The 25,107-nt window shown below is 43.3% G+C and overlaps 1 protein-coding gene and 1 non-coding gene across 5 annotated transcripts in view; one reads left to right on the top strand and one right to left on the bottom strand.

The window, feature by feature from the left end:
- Window positions 1-25,107, bottom strand: part of Galnt7 (polypeptide N-acetylgalactosaminyltransferase 7) — a 131,746-nt gene that overhangs the window by 29,121 nt on the left and 77,518 nt on the right. For all 4 annotated transcript variants that reach the window (XM_021169631.2, XM_021169630.2, XM_085843950.1 and 1 more), the window contains exon 3: window positions 3,019-3,185. In XM_021169631.2, coding sequence (XP_021025290.1) covers window positions 3,019-3,185 — 167 coding nt within the window. The remainder of the gene's footprint in view (window positions 1-3,018; window positions 3,186-25,107) is intronic.
- Window positions 1,626-1,753, top strand: LOC115031788 (small nucleolar RNA SNORA65). The gene has a single exon (XR_003837450.1). It is a non-coding gene; the product is annotated as a small nucleolar RNA SNORA65 (small nucleolar RNA).

Genomic DNA, 25,107 nt, shown 5'->3' with positions numbered 1-25,107 from the left:
ACTGGGCAAAGTGGGAGTGCTGGGTTCTGATGATGGTGAGTGGTCTTGGTTTCTGTTAGTAAGATTATTACGTTTACCTTTCGCCATCTGGTAATCTCTGGGGTTAGTTGTTGTTGTTGTCACTGTTTAAAGATTGGAGCAGAAGCTGTGTTCCACTCACCAGCAGTCTCAAAATCCTGTGGCGGGGGTCGTGGGTAGCTGGTGGTACCCTGGTGCTGGTCCAGCCGGAAGAGGCCTGTGGTCCTACTCAGGCCGGTTTTCTGCTTCCCTAACTAATGCAGTCTCAGGTCCCGCGCACAATTAGATTGGAGCAGAAGCTGTGTTCCACTCTCCAGAAGTCTTAAGATCCTGTGGCGGGTGTTGTGGGTAGCTGGCGAGTGTCAGCTGACCCTGCGCCCTAGCTACCCTGGTGCTTTTCTGACCGGAAGAGGCTTGTGGCCCTATGTAGGCCGGATTTCTCCCTCCCCAACCAAAGCAGTCTCAGGTCCCGCGTGATTGGACTGGAGCAGAAGCTGTGTTCCACTCACCAGCAGTCTCAAAATCCTGTGGCGGGGGTCGTGGGTAGCTGGCGGGTGTCAGCCGACCCTGCGCTCTAGCTACCCTGGTGCTGATCCGGCCGGATGAGGCCTGTGGCCCTACTCAGGCCGGTTTCTGCTTCCCTAACTAATGCAGTCTCAGGTCCCGTGCGCAATTGGATTGGAGCAGAAGCTGTGTTCCACTCACCAGAAGTCTTAAGATCCTGTGGCGGGTGTTGTGGGTAGCTGGTGAGTGTCAGCGGACCCTGCGCCCTAGCTACCCTGGTGCTTTTCTGACCGGAAGAGGCTTGTGGCCCTATGTAGGCCGGATTTCCTCAAGTCTATTTTCAAATGCTGCTTCTTGCAGAAAAATAAATAGTTTTGGTAAAGGTATTTGTCATAGAAAACTGCAACCAAGATAAGATACCCAAGCTAATAAATACATTTAATTGAGCTTAAACATTAAAGACATATGTCTAGAGTGATTAAAATGATTAGTAATTGCAGCTATCAGCTGCAGGAAATGAGGGGGAGGAAATAAGTCATAGTTTTATTTTTCCGAGTGGTAGCATATGTGTACAGATCAGGATTCTAGCTATGTCCTAACAGAGTCAGCAAACGGTTGTCCAGACTTGGAGAGTTCTGAATGGAGCTTAGTGGAAGGAAGCTGAATAAAGCTATCCTGAAAGGTATTTTCATGGTACTTGGGTTCTCTCTTCAACCCTAACATCAGATTGGGTAGTCATGCCTTCTGTGGAAAACTTGTTTGCCAAAGAGTAAACATCTTGTTGTTATTGAGTAATTGAACAGTTCAGTCAGTTCCAAAACTTCAATTGCTTTGTGACCAGTTATATAAACAAACAAACAAACAAACAAACAAACATGCAGATTTGCATCGAAACAGCCACCTTCCATTTTCATTTGCATGTTGACTGAGTATCTAGGGCTAGCGCATCATTTCTACATTTCTGTAATTAAGAATATTTATTTAGCTTACAATAACATATTGAAAGAAATTACCCAAAATTAGCTTTAAAAAGTTAAAGTTTCTAGAAAATTACCTCCTGATTCCTCTCTTTCCAAGTCGAACCAAGATGACCTAACATTTGCCTAAATACTGTAATGGTCCCCTTTAAAAGAACGAGGACTCAGTGCTGAGCTGTCAGTAAGCCCCAGCTATTAGGAAACAGGGTTGTCCTACATGTGGGTGACTCTGTGCCGAAAGCATGGGAACAGCCTAGAGATGGGTAAAGTGAAGCCATGAACCATGCATGATCTCAGAAGACAGGGCAGAAGCTGTAAAAGGCCCTGTGCTTTCTTTGTGCAGTTAAACACAGTGGGAACATTACTTTTGATGAGACTGTCAACATTGCCCAGCAGATGAGACACTGCTCTTTGCCTAGAGAACTTTCTGGAATTATCAAGGAGATCCTGGGTACTGCACAGTCTGTGGGCTACAATGTGGATGGCCGCCACATCACAGATGACATCAACAGTGGTGCAGTGGAGTGCCCAGCAACAAGAAAATATTTCAATAAAAGACTATCTGATAATCAAAAAAAAAAAAAAAAAAAAAGGACTGAGTTGAGACCCAGGCTGTAGTTACAACGCCTGGGAGATAGAGACAGGAAGGAAGGTCAGAAATTCAAGAATGTAAGGCTATGCCAAGTTACACAAAGAGCTCAAGGCTAGGCTGGGGTACAGGAGTCCCTACACATGCCCACCTCAACTCATAATTTATTTTTATTTAATATTAAAATCAAATAGAGAATATAATGAAGTGTAGAAGATGTGTTCAGTATGATGGTTAACAGGATAACTCGGCGGGATTTAGTCTCTAAATGCCGGAGGCACCACCACACAGACTTGGGTCCTTGCCCGAAGGAGGAACGTGGGCTGAGCACTGACATTCATGTCCCTTCTTTTTCTCAATGAACCCTCAAACTGAGAGCCAAAGTAGCCCCTCCCCCCTTGAGTTGCTTTTGTCTGCTATTTCGTCACAGCAACCGAGAAGGCAGCAAATACACTCGAATTACCAGGGCAAGTTCAGTATGTGCATCACTGTTCAAGTGCAGAACGAAGGATTTCAGTTTGAAGACTATAGCTGGAGCTTTGAGGGGCAGCGCAAACTATACACGATTCTGTTCTTCAGTCTTTCAGTAAGTTATTCCTTTAATGCAGTTTTTGTGAAACCCGAACTCCACAGAATTGGTACAACAAGAAAAAAGTCTTGAACTCATGGATTTGGATCTAACGGTTAATTACTGCCTCTGTGCCTGACGGGGTCTCTGAGTCTCCTGTATAAAACAGATAATTATAGTAGTCTAAAGGTTTTTGCTAGGATTAAACCAATGACTCATATACAGTGCTTGGCAGACTGACAACATAGTAACGTATCAGTAGACCCTTCTCATTTTCAAACCTTATTTTGATAACACATTTTACCTCTGTTACTTGTGATTGACTTATTTTCTAGTGCAGATGTCAAGTCTATAGCCATTACCTTTATTGCTGAAGTCATCAATTAACACGATTTCTGCTAAGTACTTCCTTGGTGTCCTTTTGATTACACTGTGGACTGTCCTCATGAGGGTTGACCATCCTTCATTATGGAAGACAATGACAACGCTTGAAGTAAGCAGGTTTTCATCATAGTGCCAATACTTGCATCTGCAAAAAGAAAAGTCCATTGCGTGTGTTTAGAAAGAATCTATAGTGCTCAGCTTCAGAGTCCCTGGGCTTGTATTTTCCGATTGGATTAAATATTATTGATTTATCTAAGGAAACAGTACGAAGCTCTTTGGATCTCAGCAGAAACCGAAGATCAAAGAAAGAAGCTGGTGTTTAAAGTGACTCTTAGATAAAGCTCCTTGGTATCAGCACATTGTGTGATAAAAGAACTAGCTTCCGAATGGGTGCTGAGGGTGACAAAGCTACCACTGCAGCTGTCAGCGGGCTCTTCCATGACACACATGGACACACACGTCACTCTATTTTCCTTTCGGAAGCTTGAGCTTTAAGTGCATGAGATTTATTCTGTTGTCTAACTGGACAGCTAGAAATAGTCAGAAAAAAGCTAAGCAGGATAATTAGAAACACATGGGGGTCTTTGGAAAACTGACTAGTGAATGAGAACAGTTCTAATACTGAGGGCATCTATTGCATTAATTAAAGATGGATCCTTGGTTACTCTACAAAAAGAAAGAAAGAAAGAAAGAAAGAAAGAAAGAAAGAAAGAAAGAAAGAAAGAAAGGAAGGAAGGAAGGAAGGAAGGAAGGAAGGAAGGAAGGAAGGAAGGAAGGAAGGAAGGAAGGAAAGGAAGGAAAGAAGAAGAACAAGTTTGAAACAGTAACCGCAGGGATAAAGCTGTTGGAAGCCCTTTCCTAACAGGGAGAATCTCAGATCAGGGTCTGATAAAGATTCCAGAGCCAGGGTAGAGCAAAGTCAGGAGGCGCTGCATGCTCTTTCTGGGCAACAATACAAACTACAGAAGCAGGGAAGTGTAAATATTCGGCCTGTGAGACAGACCAGAAGGTAAGGGCATTTGCTGAGCAGCCTGGTTAAGTTCCTGGAACTCAGGTAGAAGGCGGAGCATGAGTATGTGAACATGTAGAAACTCAGCTTTAAACCATTTGTTGTATAATATTCCCCAAAATGGGCTATTCCATAACTGATTTAATCTTTTTCTTATTGACAGGCATTTCACTCTATTCTATGTCCTTGTATAGGAACCCATCCTTCTAAATGCTCAGTGGATCCAGTGAGGACCAAGGTGGAAACGATGAGCCAGCAGGGTCAGGATGACCTGGAGGGAGCCAGTGGTCATCAGAAGTCACTGCAGCACTGATGTCCTGTGGTCAGAATGTCTCCTTAGAGCTCAACTGTTGCAAATCTGATCCGGAAAGGCAAGAGTGTTAGAGGGGGGCTGGTCAGGCCTTGGGGTGACTAAACATGTCCATTCTGTCATCCCAGTGGGTTTCTCAAAACCATGAGGTTGGCTCCCCCCTCCCTTTGCTTCCTCTCATTTGCACAGGATCGATTCTGCTCTTAAACCTTTTCCCCTGAGAAGAGGCCTGAGCAAGGGCCAGATGTTTGCCCCTCGGTCTTGAACTTTGTCAGCTCTCAGAAGTTTGAGAAGTTTCATGTCTTTTTAATTATTCACTGTGTGATCTCTTACAGCAGCACAAAAATGGACTGAAACCAGTGCCTCAGAAGCTGATGAAGAGAGTCCAGTGTACTCATGGAGATGGGGCGCCCTCACTTAGAGCCAGGAGGGAGCACCTCAGAAATGGCCTTAAGGAGCTGGATGCTAGAGAGCAAAGTGACTCTACAGCTTAGAAACACTGTGGGGAGGAAGTGTGAGCCCCAAGCTAAGGAGGTTGCATTCTCTGATCACAGGCTTCCCTTCACCACAAGCAGGTCCTTGACAAAGCTTAGCTCTCTGACAGATTTTCTGGTTTACTATGGTAAGCAATGAAAGCATAGGGCATGCTGGGTACTTATACACAATGTCTTTACTGGGTAAAGAGAGATACCCTGGGCTGGCAAGATGAATAAAGGTGTCCAACTACTGTGTGTGAGGATCTGAGTTCGATCCCTGGCACCCACAAGATGGAAGGAGAGAACTGAGTCCTACAAGTTGACCTACTGCTGACCTCCATACACAATAAATACAAATGAAAGGGAAGAAAATGAGCTATCCATGATACTGAGGTAAAACCCTATTTTGCACCATGCCTCACCTTACTGGTATAAAGTTTGCAATAGAGTATTTCTGCTTTCTGAGGTTCTAGTTACTTGTGGTCTAACATAGCTCAGTACTACCGTACTACAGGGTTAAGATAGCGCGAGAGGCACACTTGCAAACTTATTTTATGATCAGTTATTGATTGTTAATCTCTTAGGATACTTAATATGTATAGTACTTTTAATCATAAAAACACATGTTTAAAAGAAGACAGTATAAATACAGGATTAGTCCTACCTGCTCCAGGAAGTCACTTAGGGGTCTTGACTATAGTCTCCATGGATAACGGTTACTTGTGTAGGAAAGAAAACCGATTGCAATGAAAAGCCACGCTTGGGTAGATAGGCCTAGTCATGTTTCTGGCTCATCTGTGTTCTCCAGCATCTCACACCCCACGAGAGCTTTTCAATCATCTAGCATCAGTAGAGGCTCAGCTACACTGGAGAACTGCTCTGGTCACAAGGAGTCATATTCAGATGAGAAGATATGGAGTGATCCTGGCTGTGCATTGGACAGGCCAAGGAAGATACCAGGATTCCCACTCTGTCACTCTCTACTGTATTTGTTCGAGACAGAGTCTCTCATTGAGCCTGGAGCTATGTTGGTGGCCAGAATGTGCAACAAAGTGCTTGGGGCTACATGCATACAATGTCATGGTTGGATTTTTTTTTTTGAACAAAGAATATGAATGAATGTCAGGGATTCCATGTTAAGTCGTCATGCTTGTAAAACACGTGCTCCTACCCACTGAGCCACCCGACTCCATGCCTCCTGAGTGTTTTATAGTGACCTCTGTAATTTACAAAGTAGATTGCAAAACTCAAAATGAAACATATATTAATATTTTACTTGCGCACTTGTCTCAATAGTTCTGGTATCATCTGTACTTTCGTATCAAACCTTGTCATAAGGCCCAAGAGGTGGTGCTATGGTTAAGAGGGCTTGCAGCTCTTCCAGAGGACCCAAGTTATGTTCCTAGTACCCACATGGATGGCTCGCAATCTCCTCTAACTGCATCTTCAAAGAATCTAATGTCCTCTGGCCTTCCCTAGGCACCCACTATCTCTCTCTCTCTCTCTCTCTCACACACACACACACGAATACTCATGAGTAAAATAGAGTAATTTAAAAACCTTATAACTGGATCACTGATGGATAATATATACATAAATAGATTATAAAAAATCTAAGAGTTTTAGGTCATAAACTGCTGTGGTTAGCATACACTATCATTAATCTGCAGTACTGCATGTGTGTGCTTCTGTATTCGTGTAAGGAAGTGACCCAACTTCCCAACTGTGCCCTTTAAGGGCTGCATCTTATTTCTAGATTGTTCGCTCCAAGTCTTTAATAAGGAATGACTTTAGACTCGCTTTTGTTAATTCTGTAGGAAGTCTAAATCTAACAGTGATGAATTTTTAGGCACAGGAATCAAGCCCATAATTTGAGAAACACTGGCTTTTTTATTAACTACCTTCTTCCATTTAAAAATAAATATGGGCCTTTTTCTGCCTCCCTCTAAAAATACTACTTATTTAAATAATTAAAGGAAGAGAGAAATGCTTAAACCTACCTGAAAGGGACCTTATTCCCAATTTCTGAACATATTAGTAATGTAGATGGAAAATTTAACTTAGCATTCTAAAATATCTATTTTCAATGAAAGGAGCGCTATCCCCATTCAACCTGGGGCATCAGGCTCAACAGGCGGGAGAGAGAGGCCTTTATGCAAATGTATGGTTTCTATGAACTCTGGGTGAAATGGTACAAAGTCAGCGCCTCAGGACATGATAGGTGCTACGCCTTAACACGCATCATACACAAAAAAATACAGAACTTAACACCTCAATAATGTCAATTCCTCATCATCACTCTCCGAATATTCATTTTATCAGTGGGGCTCCTGGAAAAGATTAGGTGATGCTCCAAACTGGGTACTACTCTTTCCTAAGGTCAACCAAAGCTACATTAGCCCCACCTTATTTTATTTTATTCTATTCCATTTTTTGTAATTTGTATCATAATTTAGGTCCCAAGTCCCTACAGCTATCCTCTCTAAATTACTATCATGTACAGTGTTTCCCATTGAAGTCACACCTGCTCGCATTTTGTACATTGGCTTAGCTGCTGACTCTAGTAGGCTCTGATCTCCGGGCTGAGTTCCTCATCTTTGTGCACAAGCACCGTTCCTAGCTTTGTTTCTCATCTGCTGTGTATGAGCATCCCTGTTTGTGAGCATCACTCCCAGATTTCTATCTTGAAATCTGGCTTGGTATTCTTACCATCGCTCCATCTACTTCTCCTGTGGTCAAACACAAGATCAGGTATTGGACTTTAAGTTACAGGCTATCGCAGAGGACGAAGAGTTCCTTCTGTATGTCACTCAGGAGCACAACCACTCAAACAATGTTTCCATATGTTGCCCAAAGAGGTCTGAAGACTTTATAGAAGACCCTGCTAATAGTCCATGGTCCTGCTAAGACCCTGGTCTACAGGGTGTGTCTTCTTTCAAAGGTATAGCTTGACTTCTTTCCTTTCCTTTCCTTTCCTTTCCTTTCCTTTCCTTTCCTTTCCTTTCCTTTCCTTTCCTTTCCTTTCCTTTCCTTTCCTTTCCTTTCCTATTAAAGATTTATTTATTATTATATATAAGTACACCGTAGTTGTCTTCAGATAGACCAGAAGAGGGCATCTGATCTCATTACGGATGGTTGTAAGCCACCACGTTATTGGGATTTGCCAGAAGAGCAGTCAGTGCTCTTAACTGCTGAGCCACCTCTCCAGCCCCCTTGGCTTCTTTTCTTAGCCCTATGCTGACCTTTAGTGAGGTGAGTCTTTAAGTCTAAGTCTAAATCACTGGCCTTCCTCACACCAGTGTCAACTCTCTAGAAACAAACTTGCTGTCTTCTTTTTGGAAAACATTGTTCCTCAAATCCTTTCCCTTTTCTTTAGTGTCTCTGGGTAAGGGATGAGACTTCGACTTAAACACATCTGGTAAATTGCTCAGTATTGGGTCCTGACCACAACACAGGCAAGCATAAACACACACACACACACACACACACAGTTAATCCAATACAAATTCAAAAATAAGACATTTAGAAGACTTAGTAAATCTAACACACTTTAAAGAAGTCAATTATAAAATTTAAATATGCAGCTAGTTCTTGATAATGAAGAAACAAAAAATACTATTTTAAAACCATATACTATGCCCAAATTATTTATTTATTCATTGCATTTTTACTTCAAGCAGAATCTACATTTGAAGGGAATATGATGCTCAGATCTGTTTAGAATGTCTACTTAAAGCAGCCACTCCAGGGGCTGGAGAGATAGCTCAGTGGTTAAGAGCATCGTCTGCTCTTCTGAAGGTCCTGAGTTCAAATCTCAGCAATCACATGGTGGCTCACAACCATCTGTAATGAGATCTCACTCCATCTTCTGGAGTGTCTGAAGACAGCTACAGTGTACTTACATATACAAATTAATAAATCTAAAGAAAAAAAAAAGGCAGTCACAACATGGTCTGTCTAAGAAGACAATTCCTGAGTAGGAGTTTATCTCTGGACCAGCAGAATGGACTATCAGGGAATACTTGTCCTAGCTGGGACAATGAAGTCTTTCACTTTGGATTTCGAGCTTGGATGACTTTAGTTAGTTTCTAGTTATGCTTGCATGGCAAGGCAAGAGCTTGACATAGAAAAAAGGTTTTCATAGAGAATGCAAGAGCAAAAGCTAAATGGAGATGAGTGTATGACTGTTTGACAGGCACATGGCTTCACTTCTTCATTTGCTCCCCCCTGGTTCTGCATCTCCAATGACTGTCACATGGACTGTGTGATCTTGGTGTCCATGAGACAGTCCAACAGGCCCTCTTCACCTACTTGTTTGAGCTAGTTGCAAAAATTTGTTTTTTTAAGTAACTACCACATCTAGCATGTTAACCTTAATATTTTCACTAAATCTAAGCTCATTATATACATGTGTCCATGGAATTAAACTTAGAGTCTCACTAGTCCATCAGTAAAGCAAGTCATCTATCTATTTCCTCTTGGAGAGTTTCTTTCTGACCATTGGTGAAGTTGCAGAAAGACGAGCTAGAGATGGCCTCTCTAGGTGGTATCACTTGGTAGGTTCTAAACACATTCTGCATAGATGAATGTTAGCATTAGAGAACTATAAATGTCACCTAAATTAGAAATATAAACCAAGAGCATGCCTGGGTTGGACCTATGCCCTCAGCACATATGTAACACTTGAACAGCTGGGTCTTCATGCAGGACTCCTAACAGCAGGAGCAGGGGCTGGATCTGACTCTGATGCCTGCTTTTGGATATCTTTCCCCAAACTGGGCTGCCTTGCTTAGCCATAGAAGGAGAGGATGCACCCAGTCCTACTGCAACTGAATATGCTAAGGTGGTTCGATATCCATGGGAGGCCTCCCCTTTTCTGGGGAGGAAGGGAGGAAGGAAAGGTGGAGGGAGGGGAGAGGAGAAGGAGGGACTGAGTGGAGAGAAAGGAGGGGAGGATGCAATTGGGATGTATAGCAAATAAAAAAATAGTAATTTTGAGAAAAAAAGTTAACATGAGATACTAATTTGAAATAATAACAAAAAAGCTTTCAAGGTTTGTAATCTAGTCAGCACTAACAGCTACTTAAAGTTGGATGACTTGGCCCATGTGGAATCTATTAGAGTGGTTGGTGTCACAATTCTGAAGCGTCCACACACTTTTCCTTGGGTACAGCAAGGGCAGCTGCTCAGACTCACAGGATGATTTAGGTTCGCTCTCCACAAGACAGACAGTGGGGTACAAAGATCATTTTCTTTGGTCCCCATTCTAGCTCCCATGTAGACAGGCCTGTTCTTGATGCTACAGTCTTTCTTTGGGCCAGATATAATGGAGTCGAGTTACAGTTTGTTTCTGTCCTAAGCATTTTCTCCAGCTTCCATCTACGAAGAGCTCCCGCCCTTCTCCTTCGCTGTGAGACACTAATTACTTTTCCCTAATGTTCTTATTAGTTAGTCCTCCCTTGAAGGTCAAAATTCAGTCTGTGGTAATAGAACTCATTCAGCCTATTATCTTGAAAATGAAAATATCAGCAAAGCTGAGCTCAGTTCTGCCCAAACAGCACGTCACGATCATGCCAGTTCTCAACACATATTTGTTGATTTGATTTCAGAAAATGTTTACAGGTCTACCCCTTTCCAGAGTCACAGAACACCATGTATTTTTCTTTGTTAATGAGTCAAATGTTATTGACAGGGAGAATAAGAAATCTTACATTCTTTGGGGAGGTTGAAAATCAAGTTGACGGCCATAGAATTAATGGCTGTGCTTGGAAAAAATTTCAAGTATATCACCTGTCATGTCAAAACTAAGAAATGGAGCAAAACAGCTGCTAACAGCAGTTCTTGATTGAGCACATTAGACAGTACCACAGCTGGAACCCAGGGCAAATATGAAGGTAAGGCCAGTGTGCAGCTTTGGCTTGGTCCCTCAGATCAGGTCAATCTCAATAAATGACAGCTGTCTGTCACACGCACAAGGTTTAAGTCAAATGTTCTGGTTCCAGTTGGGTTACTGCATCGGTTCCGGGTACTAGAGTCTTGCTCTGAGGCCAGCTGAGGATTCTGAAGGTGAGTTATAACCAAACCATCAGTGGGTTAACAGAGAGCGGACTGTTTGAGCAAAGCAGGTTTCCTAAAACCTTTCCAGGCTGAATCCCGGAGTAAGAGACACAGAAGAAGCAATAACAGCAATAGCCTTGTGCAGTGCGCACAGCCTACAGCAGCAGTCGCCGGCTCAGAACACCGTGGCTTCTGCTGACTGGCACGTGGGCTGGCACAATGGTGCAGCCGGCACAAGGGAGCCCCAGAAGCAGTGTCAAAGTGGAAGGAGAGAGCCAACTGAACAACTGCTCTGTCTTCCACATATGAGGTACAACACGCATGCCTCCCCCTTCTTTCACAGAGTCCCCGATAATAAATACCATGAAAAATAGGAAACCTCTGAATGCATTCATCTCCATTCTCTCTGTGACAGTCAGTGAGATACAGCTACATCATTAGCCATGATGTCACCCTTCCTTTTCCCTCAGCTGTCCATCCAGAGTCCTCCTTAACACACTCATGGCATGGCTAGAACACACAGTTCCTAAAGAGCAGTCAGATGTGATGTCATCGTTGGACAACTCAGCTTGTGTTCCCTGCAGTAGCCTGGATCAGAGACCTCCGAGCATGAGGAGAACAGCCCCATCTCCGCTGGTGCTCCTGTGCGGTTAAAGTGTCCAGCAAGCCAAACAGGAGGCGGAAGATACAGACTGGAATGCTTGAAGACTGTGTAAGAAGATACAGGAGACAGAGACCTGTACAGCGGATTGATGACAAACACGGTGACCTTATGCCTCTTTGCTATGGAGACAGGTGGCATCAGAGACACCCAGGCTAGAGTCAGAGGACACTGACTGGGCAGAGGAGTAGACAGCACGGCATTGAACACAGTAAAGACTCAAGTGCTCACAAGGAATCTTAGAGCGAACAGTTCCAAGCACGTGTCCAGGGTTCCCAAAGGACTCTTAGAACTCATGGCGAAGAATCTGAGGATGCTAATAATCTTGGATGATGTTTGAGCCAAATAACTGGTGGTTCTGCTATCAAGTTCACTGTTCATTTGCTCCCAGACAGGAAGTGTGTTTCTAATAGCCTTCACTCTTTCCAAAGCTCTCCCACACATATTATTCCATCCAAGTCTCTTGTAAGGCAGGGAGACATTTTTTTAAATCATGCATTTTCTACATACAGGATCTGAGGCTGTTAGGTTGTATGACTTGCTTAGTTAAAGTTAACAACAGAAGTGAGTTTAAGAATGAGTCCTTCATGTGCAATAGTGTCTGCGTTTGGTGGCTGATTATGGGATGGATCCCCAGATGGGGCAGTCTCTAGATGGTCCATCCTTTCGTCTTAGCTCCAAACTTTGTCTCTGTAACTCCTTCCATGGGTGTTTTGTTCCCAATTCTAAGGAGGAATGAACTATCCACACGTTGCTGAAAGGACCGTGTGAGGCTATGCCAGTGCCTGGCAAATAAAGAAGTGGATGCTCACAGTCATCTATAGGATGGAACACAGGGCCCCCAAAGGAGGAGCTAGAGAAAGTACCCAAGGAGCTGAAGGGGTCTGCAGCCCTATAGGTGGAACAACAATATGAACTAACCAGTACCCCCAGAGCTCGTGTCTCTAGCTGCATGTGTAGGAAAAGATGGCCTAGTCGTCCATCATTGGGAAGAGAGGTCCCTTGGTCTTGCAAACTTTATACGCCCCAGTACAGGGGAACACCAGGGCCAAGAAGTGGGAGTGGGTGGGTAGGGGCGCAGGGCAGGGGGAGGGTATAGGATAGCATTTGAAATGTAAATGAAGAAAATCTCTAATAAAAAATTGAAAAATAAATAAATAAATAAATAAAATTGTCTAAAAAAGCAACAAAAAAGAATGAGTCCTTCAGTTCTAGCTTTAAAGTTCTTTCCCTTAGACCATAAGTTCACTAACCTAACCATCACTTACAAATACGTGCTTATAAAGCAAATAGGAAAATTACAGAAGGAATGCAGAGCTACTAACAAAAAATGACTGCCACACAGCGTAGAGGATTTCTGCCTCGTTTGAAGGGTCGAGGATATTGAATATGTTAAAAAGACCCTAAGAATGCTAAACTGTATTTTTTTGGGATAGCTGCCTTCCAAGGTTTTCTCTTTTATTTAAAGAAAAACATACTCAGACAGATGTGTCCAGTTAATGATCTGAAATCTCAAACCACAGTCTAGAAAAAAAATCTGGCATTGAGTCCTAGGCCAGGACATATGTTCTTGTATATTTCTTCAAAACTCTTTGGGAAAGAAAAGAAAAGAAAAAAAAGAACACTTCACAGTGTGAGCCATATGTTTATAGCTATATTGGACTCTTCATTTCACATATGAGCTTACATATGATATTCTAATTTTATAGAAACGCCAGCTTATCAAACACCAATATACTTGAGCTAAAACAGCAACCACTAAGCTGAGTAAAGGATCAACACCCTGTGGACCACGCACAGATGTGAAGGAAGGCTTGCGTCTTCCAGCTAGCTAATTAATGTAGGCTTTGCCTCACTCCATGAAGGATTTCAGGCAGCACACGAAGACAGAGAAAGGAACATTCCTGAAATTAAAAGCAGAAGGAATGGGTAAGGAAAAGATGGTAGACAGAGAAGAATACAATGTATAAGGTGTTTAGCAGAGTGTGAAGGGCTCCAACCAGAACAGTTCTGGGTACTGACTGCAAAGAACACACCACAGAAGGAGCCAGCCTGCATTCTGCTAGCAGATGCAGCCTTACTCTCTAGATATGTCTTATGAGTCTGCAGTTTAGAAGTTTCCAGCAGTAAAACCTTGTCAAATCTATGTTTAAGAAACCCATTGTTCAGGTGAAGTAAACTATTCTTGGTTTGACATCCAGACGGGAGTTGCATTTTTTTGTTTATTAAACACAGCGTCTTATAGTAGGTGCATACAGTAATGAGTTTCACTGGGCTATGCTTAGATGAAGCCTTCAGTGGCAACAGTGGTAGATCGCACCAAGCGCAAGCCATTACAAACAGTTGTGCGGAGAACAGGTTGAGAGCTGAAGTTCAGCGCAGATTTGGAGATCACACTTTGCAAACATTCCCTCAGATGTTTATTGAGTCATCTTCCGCTTCACATTTCTTCACTCAGGGAGTGACTCTCCGCCTTCTCGGTGCTCTAATTACAATAAGGAACTTGCCTCCACCATATGGAGGGCTTGTGTTTCCAGAAGCGCGCACTTCAACTCCGTTAATGATTGGTGAAGAGGTAGGTGCTTACAGGGTAGGGTGGTAACGTCAGGGTGATGTTACTGGATACTCCTGACAGAATGGTCAGATAGCGCAGGCTCTGTGATGCCTAGCTAGGGTATGAAATGACATAAGAATGAAGGATGCACAGCATCAGAACTCTACTGTGAAATTTGGGTTACAGATGCTGAGAAGATGGTATACAACAGCTAGCGTTTATTAACTCACAGGCCAGTCAGCTTCTGCAGCTAATATGGCTATGTTAACCATGCTTAGTGACCTATGTCACTGAAATCACTGGGATCTGGGTAGTTCATTTAACATGTGCTGTAACTGATATACATAAAATAGTAAGTACAAAAGAAGAGAAAAATACTATTTCAAGAAATCATGAGTGTACCTCTTCTCTGGCATTAAGAGAGTCCTTACTCTTCTTCCTCCCTTCCCCAATTCACCCCGAAATCCGGCTGGCCTTGAACTTCTGATCCAACTGCCTCAATTGCTGAGATGACAGGCTTGTCCTACCACACCAAGGCTTGTTGTGTGGTAGGTAAACTCTCTACTAGGGTACTTACCTACTGCCTATCTTTTCTTTTCTTGTACATTGGTGCAGTAATTTTACAGAATGCTCCCTGAAACCAAGTCATTAAGACTGAGTTGATGCTAGATATCAAGCACTCATTCCATGCATGGACTCAGGTTCTAGGAACTGAGGGGTAAGTAAATTCTCATCCCGAAGAATGCAGACACCAGGAAGGCTCAAACCTGAGATTCTAGAAAACATTCTAGCTCACTGAAAACCTCCCAGGGAACCCAAGGACTTAACACATCGGAACATCTCACGAGGGCCACTGCCACTTGGAACAATGGGCCATGGGCTTTCACCTTCTCCTCAAAGTCCTCAAAGAACTTGGAGTTGAACGATGGATAAGTCAATATGTGAAGGAGGTTGTTATCAAAAAGGAAGGAAGGAAGGAATAAGGGAGAAGGAGAGACAAGTCCATTCTGTATGATGGCAATGCAACATGTAAGCTGGATGTGATGACCAGCAAGAGGGAGGGAGGGAGAGGGAGGGAGGGAGGGAGGGAGGGGGAGAGAGAGAGGGCCTCCAGAGTTGAAAACTACTAGTGAGGAAAGTAAGTGAAGCCCATCACTCCTTGGCCTAGACACTCAGTTAGAAATCTGTTCTACTGAGATAGCTAGGGATGCACACCAAGACTGAGTCCCAGGTGAATTAGGAACGGTTCCAAATGTCCCAAAGTAAAGGACCAGAAAAATGAAATGTGGCCATCCAGGGAGAGGCATGTCAAGCACACAGACAAGAAAATAGTGCTTGAGGAAACAAACCAAGACAGACATTTAAAGACACATAAACTGTGTCCTGTAATTTATTTATGAATTAATAGTTGCCACCTAACTTCACTGTTTAAAAACGGAAAGGAGCTGGAAGTGGCAGTGGTGGCGTATGCCTGTAATCCCAGCACTTGGGAGGTAGAGACAGGAGAATTAAATAGTTCAGGTCATCTTCCTCGATAAAGGGAGTTGGAGTCCAGTCCTGTTTACACAACACCCTGTTTCCCCAAACCCACAAACAAACAAAAAACAAACAAACAAACAAAACAAACATACAACTACTGGGAGTTGTAGGGTCACAGGAGATTTTTAAAAACATCATGAAATATATGCAAATTTCTATTTTTCAAAGTTTCTAAAAATAAAATCACCAGTTAGAACATCTACAAGTGGTGAGAACACCAGCTTGGCAGCTTCATATTCAGTAACCCCCTAAAACCTCAATTCTCACAAATGCTGTTTCATCAGACAAAGACTTTCCCAAGAATGAGTACCAGCGTGTAAACTTCACCAGAGCAGACTGCTCTATTAACGCTGTAGGAGGCTCTGCTGGACATGTATCTTTTCTAAGGGAGGGCACGTTAAAAATATGTTCTCACTTTAGTAGTATGATAGCGCAAAGATTTACAAAATCTGCATAGGGTATAACCTTTTGTTATATCACCCTTTGTTTCCGCCAGTTTTTTCCCTTTTATTATCCAAACTGTCTGTCTGTCTAAGTCCTTCTAGCTTATAACTCTTGCAGATAGCTGCACTAACGTGATAGATCCAGCACACAGGACAGACTTCCCTAAGCATCAGGGTAGTGAGAGAAAAGATAGCTGTACTCCTGCACAGAGGGGCAGCAAAGACAGAAGAGCTCTGCTGGAAGAGATGATTCCCTGGGGCCAGTCCCAACTTTTGCTAACCTCTAAACCCAAACTGGAAAGCCAGCACTTGCATTCCAGTATAACGCTCCAAATATTATCAAGCAATTGTATTTAATTATCGCCATGTTAGAAATAAAGTACTTGGGGGGTGGGATGGGGTGGAGGGGAAAAAAAAAGAAATAAAGTACTTATTTCGGTGGGAAAATTATACCTTGTGCGTATGCCTCAGAAATCCTAGATACTCTTGAAGCAATTGGGGTGGGCTCAGGTATGTATATGTCAGGTAAGGATGTTTGGGGATTCTTTAAATGGCTACAAGTAGACATCACGTTGTGGTAATGAAGGGGACCGCATTTATGAAAAACGCATCTAACTGACTTCTCGGTGCCCTGCTGCCTGAACGCTTTTCTCACATTCAAGCCATCAAATGCTAGCTTGCTTGTGGCAGGCACTGAGGACCACTGGGGAGAGAGCCACAGCTCTTTGTGCTCTTAATTTACACTAAAACCTTCATGAAAGAAGATTAAGTTAGAGGCTTCCTCAGTACTGAAGACATCAGTCACAGTGTTAAATACCAGGTCTCCAAAGTTATAATTTCCCTAAACACTATAACACACAAAGTGGCACTTTTTTTCCAATCTCGGAAACTTAAGAATGACAGGTAATTTGGTCAAGTCCTTTGGATGTCCAATGTACCACTTTCAGAAGTTTATGTCTATCTGTTGAATCTTCTAGGAGCACAGATACTTGTAAGGCTTATTGTTGTCATAGGTTAAAACAAACCACACACACACACACACACACACACACACAAACACACACACACACACACACACACACACACACACACACACACACACACAGAGAGAGAGAGAGAGAGAGAGAGAGAGAGAGAGAGAGAGAGAGAGAGAGAGAGAGCACCACATTTGCTCCGCACTAAGAACTAACTGTTACTACCCCAGGAATGAAGTTATCCATATGACACAAGCCATAAGACTTTCAAATCTATGCCTGCATCCCTAGAACCAGACTACTTCCGGCCAACTGGACTTCGTGGTACATTTCTTTGAGGCCAAGACAGAAGTGACAAACAGGTACAATATTCTTTTGTTTATGTGCTACATGGAAATCACACATTTCTCCAGAGCAGGAGGGGAGATACAATCTAAGACTACAAAGATGCGAGATAATGATCAAGGCCAGTTAACAAGATATCTGAACAGACTCAACGGAGCAGGTGCTGTTGAGGAAAGTTGACGCACTCGGCACCTGCGAGGACCTCTGCATTCACAGCCCTCAGCACCCAGGAACTCTGAGTAGGTAGAATAACCAACAGGGACCACGGCAGCATAAAATCTAATAAATATTCCAAACAGTGCAGATATCTGCCTGTATTCCATCATTATGCTCCGATGGCAGAAACCTCCGGGGAGCACAGCTGGGCAGGCCTCCAGCTTCCTTCCTAAGCCCATGTTAGGAGTGAGACATCTATAACAGGAGATGGGGGATAATGAGGAAAGGTGGGTGGGATAGAGGGAAAAAGATGAAATGAAGGCATACTACTACTCTACTACTAAAATAGGCCAATTTATTTGTTCCTTGTATGCTCTTTTTTTGTTCTTGACATTTCTATAAGTCATTGTCAGATTTTATTTTGGCATACATTAACAGTATTTAAAATATTAAAACTATAAAAATACCCTAATAGGGGGTCTTTAATACCTAACCTCTGTCCACACAGATGATGGAGCCGAGAGCTGCCTGACAGGCTGACAAGATGATGCTCTTGTGGTTTCTGCTTTTGTACAGAAAACATATCTTTACTGTAGACTACTTACTGCCACACTGTTCTCCCTTTTATATTCTTTGTTGAGGATCTGTTGTTTAAAATGGCTCCAAGTGTAACGACAAAATGCTATATAGCATTTCTAAGCACAATGACACCATGCTGTGCTTTATGGAGAAAAACCCTTTCTATAAGCTTTGTGTAGGCATGAGTTACAGCACCATAGCCATGGCTTCCATCAAATACTCAATAGTACACAAAGGAGTGTGTGTGTGTGTGTGTGTTGATGTTTTAAAGCAGCTACATACATAACATTAAATTAAATACTGGAAAATGTTGTGACCAGGGGCTTGCAAAGCCTAACCCTGTATTTTCCCCTTGGAAAAATAGTTCAGGATCAGAAGACAGTGTTCAGCCACTATAGAGCATATCCTGACTATATATCAGAATGCAGAGGCACAGAAATGACATTCATCAGTGAAGGCAAGGCAGCTATTGAAAGTCAGCTATAAAACCACACTGGGTGGCCAAAGGCTTGCAATCCCAGATATCTGGAAGGCCGAGGCAGGAGGACAGTATGTCTAAGACTTGGCTACAGAGTGAGATGAAGGCCAGCTTGGGCAATTTAGTAAAACCATGTATCAGGAGGTGGGGCCACATTCTTAGGCAATGGGCTCCGCTCCTAGTATCACACTGAGGGAGGAACTGGAGTCGGGGTCAGCTGTGCAGTTCACTACTCTCAGACTGCTCTTTATAAGGGGAAATGTGCTGGGTCGATGGATTTCCAACTGCACAGACAACTGCTTCTGCATGCAAGATGGAAAAGACAGAGATGGAATTACACCTTTTCAATTAAAATTAAATGTATGCCCGGCAAAAACAATACTCGGCCAGCAAATAGAACTTAAATCAATAGACTCACTTAAAAGAAGTCAGGGCGAGTCAAACATGCTCCGTAAAATATTTAAGAAGGTAACATATAAAAATGCTGGAGAAGCTAACGCTGCCAAAGGAACAGCAAGAGATGAGGAGGGCGGCCTTGCCACTTAGCAACAGCAGTAACCAAGAGGCAGACAGAGAGAAATTAGCCTGCTTTATGACAATGTACCCTCGGCAGGGACCATGAGCTCTCTTGATTAGATGCTACGTTAGCCTAAAAAGACCCGTAGTCAAGAGAATTACAGGACGAGATTCTCGAGTTAGATTTTCAGAAATGACAGAGGTGTTCTTTCTATGACATGTTCATTTAGTGTTACAGAAATACTTAACCCTACATCCACGATGCATTTTTCTTCACTCCCTTTGACATATATTAGAGATTAATATCTGGAATTCAGAAAAGCAAGCATTTCATTATCTTCTGTTGGTGTGAAGGTCTCTGTGTTGCTCCAAGGTTTCGGCACTCCTCCTCTGTAGAGGATGGTAGGATGAACGGTGAGGATGAGGGCAACATGCCCCAGGACACAGTGTGGAGGAGGGGGCTCACCACAAGCAAGAACCCCTGCTCTGCAACACAGGGGGAAGAAGAGGATGGCCCCTAACCATCCTGCTCTAACCAGTGGGACCTGCTACCTGCTGTGAGAGCCACCTCGTGAGCTCTGTCTTGCATTTGCTCCTCACTGTAACTTTTCCTCACAGTTTTCTGAGCCACATTTTCTAGAAGAGGAAACCAAAGATCGCTAAATGTGGACCAAGTTGTTGGGCTGACTGCTCCCTTCAGCTCTTCATGGGAGTCTCCAGCGTGAGAACCCCAAGCACCCTGCTCTCCTGCTCAGGCTTGCTGAGATGGCATTCTGTGGCAAAGGCTGTTGCCTTGTAAGAGTCTGTTGTGTTCTGTTCTTCAGCACAGGGTGTCACTATGCAGCTTTCTTCATTCCCGGGGATCCATCTGCCTCCCTGGTCCTGGGGTGAGAAGCACACGACTCCACACCTATTCTATTGCTTTTACAGGCGCCAAGGCTGGGAACACTCATGCAGTACTGAAGGGTGGAAGCCCGGGGGCAACAGTTTGGAGACTGTTGGAAATTCTATCCTACTTCCCCAGCAGAAATCGATTGAACTTCTTTTGCTCATGAAACTCATGAGCAACTCAAATTCAAACAGTGCATTTCTCTTTCCTGTTCCTGGGAACTCAGCTCAGGTCTCCACATGCACACTCTCAGCATGAGACAGAATAAAAAAAAATCAAATATCTGGACAAAATCCAAAGGTTCAGAAATTTCATGCTCGCACATTGAAGAACTGTAATAGAAACATACTGTCTTTGTTTTCTGCAGCGAAACTGTTGTGTTTCTATGAAGAAAGCATCCCATGTATTGTTATCATACATCACAGTGTCTGACCAGAGCTGAGCAGTTCCAGGCAGACTCTGTGGGCCCTACACACTGTACATACTGTGTGTCTAGAACCAAGCCGGCAGTGACGTCACACAATACAAAACAGGAGAACCATGCCTGCCAGAAACACGTTGGCCTCATTAAGCATTGACTGATTTTAAATTAGTTTTTTTGGTTGCTGTATGTACAGAACTTTTTGGTTTGTTTCTGTCAAATTCTTCACAGCTCCTATATTTAGTTATGTGACCTGTATGTGACCCACAGCTAAGAGTCTGGGATCTAGGAGACAGACACTGCAAGACAGTTAAGCTAGGTCCTTAGCTCTTTGGAGTACCTTTCAGTTCTCTCCTTAGTTTGAATAATTCAACTTAGGCTTAAGTAGAAGTTATTAAACATATGAATGGGATTTCTTTTTTTCAAGACAAATGATTCTCTCTGCAGCTCTGGGTGTCTTGGAACTCTATCTGTAGACCAGACTGGCCTTGAACTCACAGAGATTCGCCTGCCTCTGTTTCTCAAGTGCTGGGATTAAAGGCATGCACTACCACTCCTGGTCAGCTGAGTTTCTTTTTATACCCAGTTTTAAGAGCCAGATTGGGATTGATATCATACTTCCTTTGCTTTCGTGTTTGAAAAAAAAAAAAAAAACAAAAACCGTAAACTTATTTCTTACATCAGCCTAGAGGACAATGGGTCTCGTAGTACCTCTATACACAATCTCGTAATGCTTTTGCAATACTATTATTGCATTTATTTTACTTTTGTATTGTGTGTGTAATGTGAGTGCGTGTGTGTGGGGTGTTGTGGCGAGGTTGTTAAGCATGTGCACGTGTAACCACTTGTGGGAGTTGGCTCTTTCCCTCCACTGTGTGGGTCCTAGGGATCACTGCTCAGTCATCAGGCCTGGTGGGAAGTGAGTGCTCTTACCATCGGAGCCCCTTATTGTCACTGGCTCCCCTTCTACACTGCTCCTCCATGCTCCTTACCCTTCCCTTAAGTATTCTGTTACATTGAAAATGCTTCGTGATTGTGCCACAAATACCACACATAAAACTACCCTCAAACAGACTGGTGTCATCTTTTCTTTTGTTGCGTGGGGGAGGGGTGGCTGATGTAGTGAAAGATCCTAGGAGATCTGGAGTCTCTTGGGGCAGCCACTTAAACTTTGGTGGTCACTTGGAGATTCTTGGTGCTCAAAATGAGCAAAGAACATGGGGATATTTCCTGGCCGCCTTAACTTTTAAACTCCTATGAATCTATGGCACGAGGAAGGCTCTATGAGCAATGCGTGCCCAACCCATCCCACGGAAAGCTATTCTGTGACTCTGAATCTTCTGCGCAGTGCCTACTGACTCTGATCAGTGTTATCCATGGTGTTTGAGAATCGACAGGAAAGCAAAAAGGTGGACTCTGAGGAAGAAGATACAAGTTTCTGTGGGTAGTGGCAGTTCGTGCCTTAAAGCCCAGCACTTGAGAGGCAGAGGCAGAGGCAGGTGAATCTCGGCTTGAGGCCAGCCTGATGTACAGCGTGAATTCCAGGACAGCCACATAGAGAAACCTTGTCTCAAAAAACCCAACCCAACCCAACCAACCAAACCAAAACCAAAACCAAACAAACAAAAAAAGCAATAAATAAATGAAACAGAAACCCCTAGGAATGGAAGGAACTGAAGGCCATATTGGATTGCTTGAGAGGAGAAGAGAGATAGAGACAGAGATGGAGAGAAAGCAGTCTTACAGCCCCGTCACTGCTATAAATAACTGGTGTGTCTGCTGCTTAGAGTTTTCGAGGCAGTTGGCAAACCTCGTCTCTGGCAGGAATCACGTAGAGAAGACGGATGAGCCTTAACCACTAGGAAACATGAGCAATGGTGACCTCTCGGCACACAGAATTAGCTCTTACACCCTGAAAAAAATCAGCAATGTATAAATGCACAGTGAAAAGGCATGTTCACCAGTCAGCGGCTGCTGTTGGACACAGAGAAAGGGTCGGTAATCATCTATTTCTTCCCTTGCAGAGCACAGGGCTCTTCCCCCATCCTGGGAGCTGGTGTACACAGGTTTTTAAACAGGAGACATCTTCCTAACAGGGCTGTACCTTGGAATCGGGAACACAGTTGAGCTTGGCTGTATAAACTGGGTGACTGTTTATCTCCTTAGCTAATCCATCCTGTTCCCTTGCCTACTTTGGGGAAACTGAGGAAGGGTGAGCCTGGCCTCTCTTGCTGCCAGACTGAGGCTTTCTCAGCCAGGCTGCACCTAGCACTGAGCGGCTGGGCAACGAGTGTAAGTTCTTTGAAACAACTACGAATTGCTAATGTGCTGGGAGAAGAGGGTGCATATCTCTGCATCCGGCTGCCTAGCCTACTTAGTAGAGGCTGTGGCTGCAGCTACTTTCCAAAAGGAGTTGTGATATTTGGCAGTGGCCCAGGGGTCTCAAACCTTTGCCCTAGATCTTTGAGAATACAGGAAGAAGCCAACACTAAGGGAAGACAATGGAGTCATCTTGAGCCATTACAGCTGAGCACCAACTGCTTGCTTGCTGGTTCTTCAGCTTCAGAACCTAGAGAAACATGGCAGAAAACAAGCGGAAGATGTGGGCCCAGGAAGTCAAGGTAACTCTGATACAGGAGAGATCTGTGGAAGATCGTTTAAGGCAGTGATTTCTAGACACTTTGAGGGGCAGGGGTTACAAGAAGACGAAAAGAAGGAAAGTCCAAAGTTGTCTAAAAAGACCTTTATGGATAGGAACGACCCTGCGATGAAGCGTATTTATACGATGCTTACAATTTTGTTCTACAAATAAGGAGACGGGTTCGGAGACAAGCACTTGGGGAAACACTCTACCTTAGCAAACCTGATCCACAGTGCCACAAGGCGTGTGACCCCACACCTTACTCTGTGATGGACACCTAAGAATGGGAACCTGGGAATGATTTACCATCGTGTAGGACCGGCTTTATCTTACACAGCCTGGGATCAGAGTCCCGCCTACTACTTCGAAGGAACCGTACAACATGCCCCCCCCCCTTCAAAATCAGGATGCAAACTGGAATGGGAGGAGCACACAGTGCCATCAGTTGTGTTTTCGCTGTTGAAAATCTGGCTCTAAGATTAACCCAAACCTCTTTTATATCACTAATTTGCTAAAAAGGGGGAAGCCTTGTACAGAATAAGCTATATAAGGGCCTTGAACCCATGAATTAAAAGTTTAGAATTAAGTCTTTGAAATAATGTCTCATCAAAAGTTTGCATCACAAAGATACTTACATCACATTGCTATTTATCCTACTATTGTCTCTAGACTTCAGGAATGATGGGTAACCTAGGTTAAGTTCCTGAATTCCAAAAGCAATCACTACTACAAAATATTAACTATTTTGACAGAGTACCCAGCCAGTGAGGTTTGAATCCCTGTGCTTGAACCAAGGCCATCTTCGTGAATTTAACTTTAATTCTTATGACAATGGCAATAGTTTCACTATGCCACTTAACACCATTTCTGCTCTAAGAACATGCTGACCACCAGGTGTCCTTGCTTTATGCATCCCAGTTGGCCTCCTCCTATGTCATTAGCGTGGAGACACAGGAGTTCACAACATCCGGTCAGTTACCTCTCTGCAAAGGTACAGCATCTTTATAACATAAGTCCAGGCTCTGTATCAAAATATTAAAAGAGGCTGAGGCAGGAGGATTCAAAGTTCGAAGCTACATGGAACGACAAGGACAGACCCTATCTCAAAAATGATATGTTATAAATAGAATTTTTGGGTAGTTTGGCTAGACTGGAATAATTTAGTAGATAATTAAACTTTCTGATGTTAAGAAATTTGCAATGAAAGGCAATCTTGTGTTATTCTAATTTTTAGCAACGAATGCGTAGAGGAACAGATTAAAGTCAACTTATTTTTCAAAAATCTATTGTTTCTGTCCTTAATCATTGTGCCTTACAGCCTTCAACCAAAAGCTTTCAGCGACTTTCCTGTGGCCCACCCCACTCCCAAGCTCCTTTTCATTCAGAAACAATCAAAACAAACAAACAAACAAACAAACAAACAACAACAACCCCAGAAAAGCTCTTCCTCGGAGGGGGCTGAGGGTCTGCAGCTCAGAGGCACAGGCTCTGGGGGGCGCTCTTGCCTCACAGGAATAAGAGCTCTCTGAGGCTGCTCTTCCCAGTGCAGTAGGGACTCACAACTTGTCCCTTTACAGCGGCAGTTGTGAATCTCCAGGGCCTTCCAAACGTGGAGTTTAGAGTCTCAAATCTTTCTCCAGAGCCCTTTATCCTAGTTTTTGATTTGCTCACTGGGAGTTTCCGTTCTGCACAAAGTGCAGCTATTTTTCCCCTTTGATTAAAATGATAGTGCTCGCTCTAAAATAAGTTAATGGGTTATTTTTTTTAAATGTGATTTTCCTCCTGCATGTTAGCTACATTTTGAAGATGGGATCTCCCACAGGATTCAGTGAAGAGGGAATAGCCATGGGCCGTTTTCCCCGTGACATGCTAAAAGGCATGGCTGAATGTAATTAGACTACGTTATTTATACAGCCGTAACTTGTGTAATTAGCTTGGCTTCCAGGTTAAATTTTTTTTTTTTTAAAAACCTTGTAACATGTTTATTTTATATATTGTAGGAATGACAAAACAACAATC

This window comes from Mus caroli, unplaced genomic scaffold (genome assembly GCF_978045245.1).
Source record: "Mus caroli unplaced genomic scaffold, Mus_caroli_1 scaffold_10, whole genome shotgun sequence".
NCBI lineage: Eukaryota > Metazoa > Chordata > Mammalia > Rodentia > Muridae > Mus > Mus caroli.
This window is presented reverse-complemented; position numbering and strand designations above follow the sequence as displayed.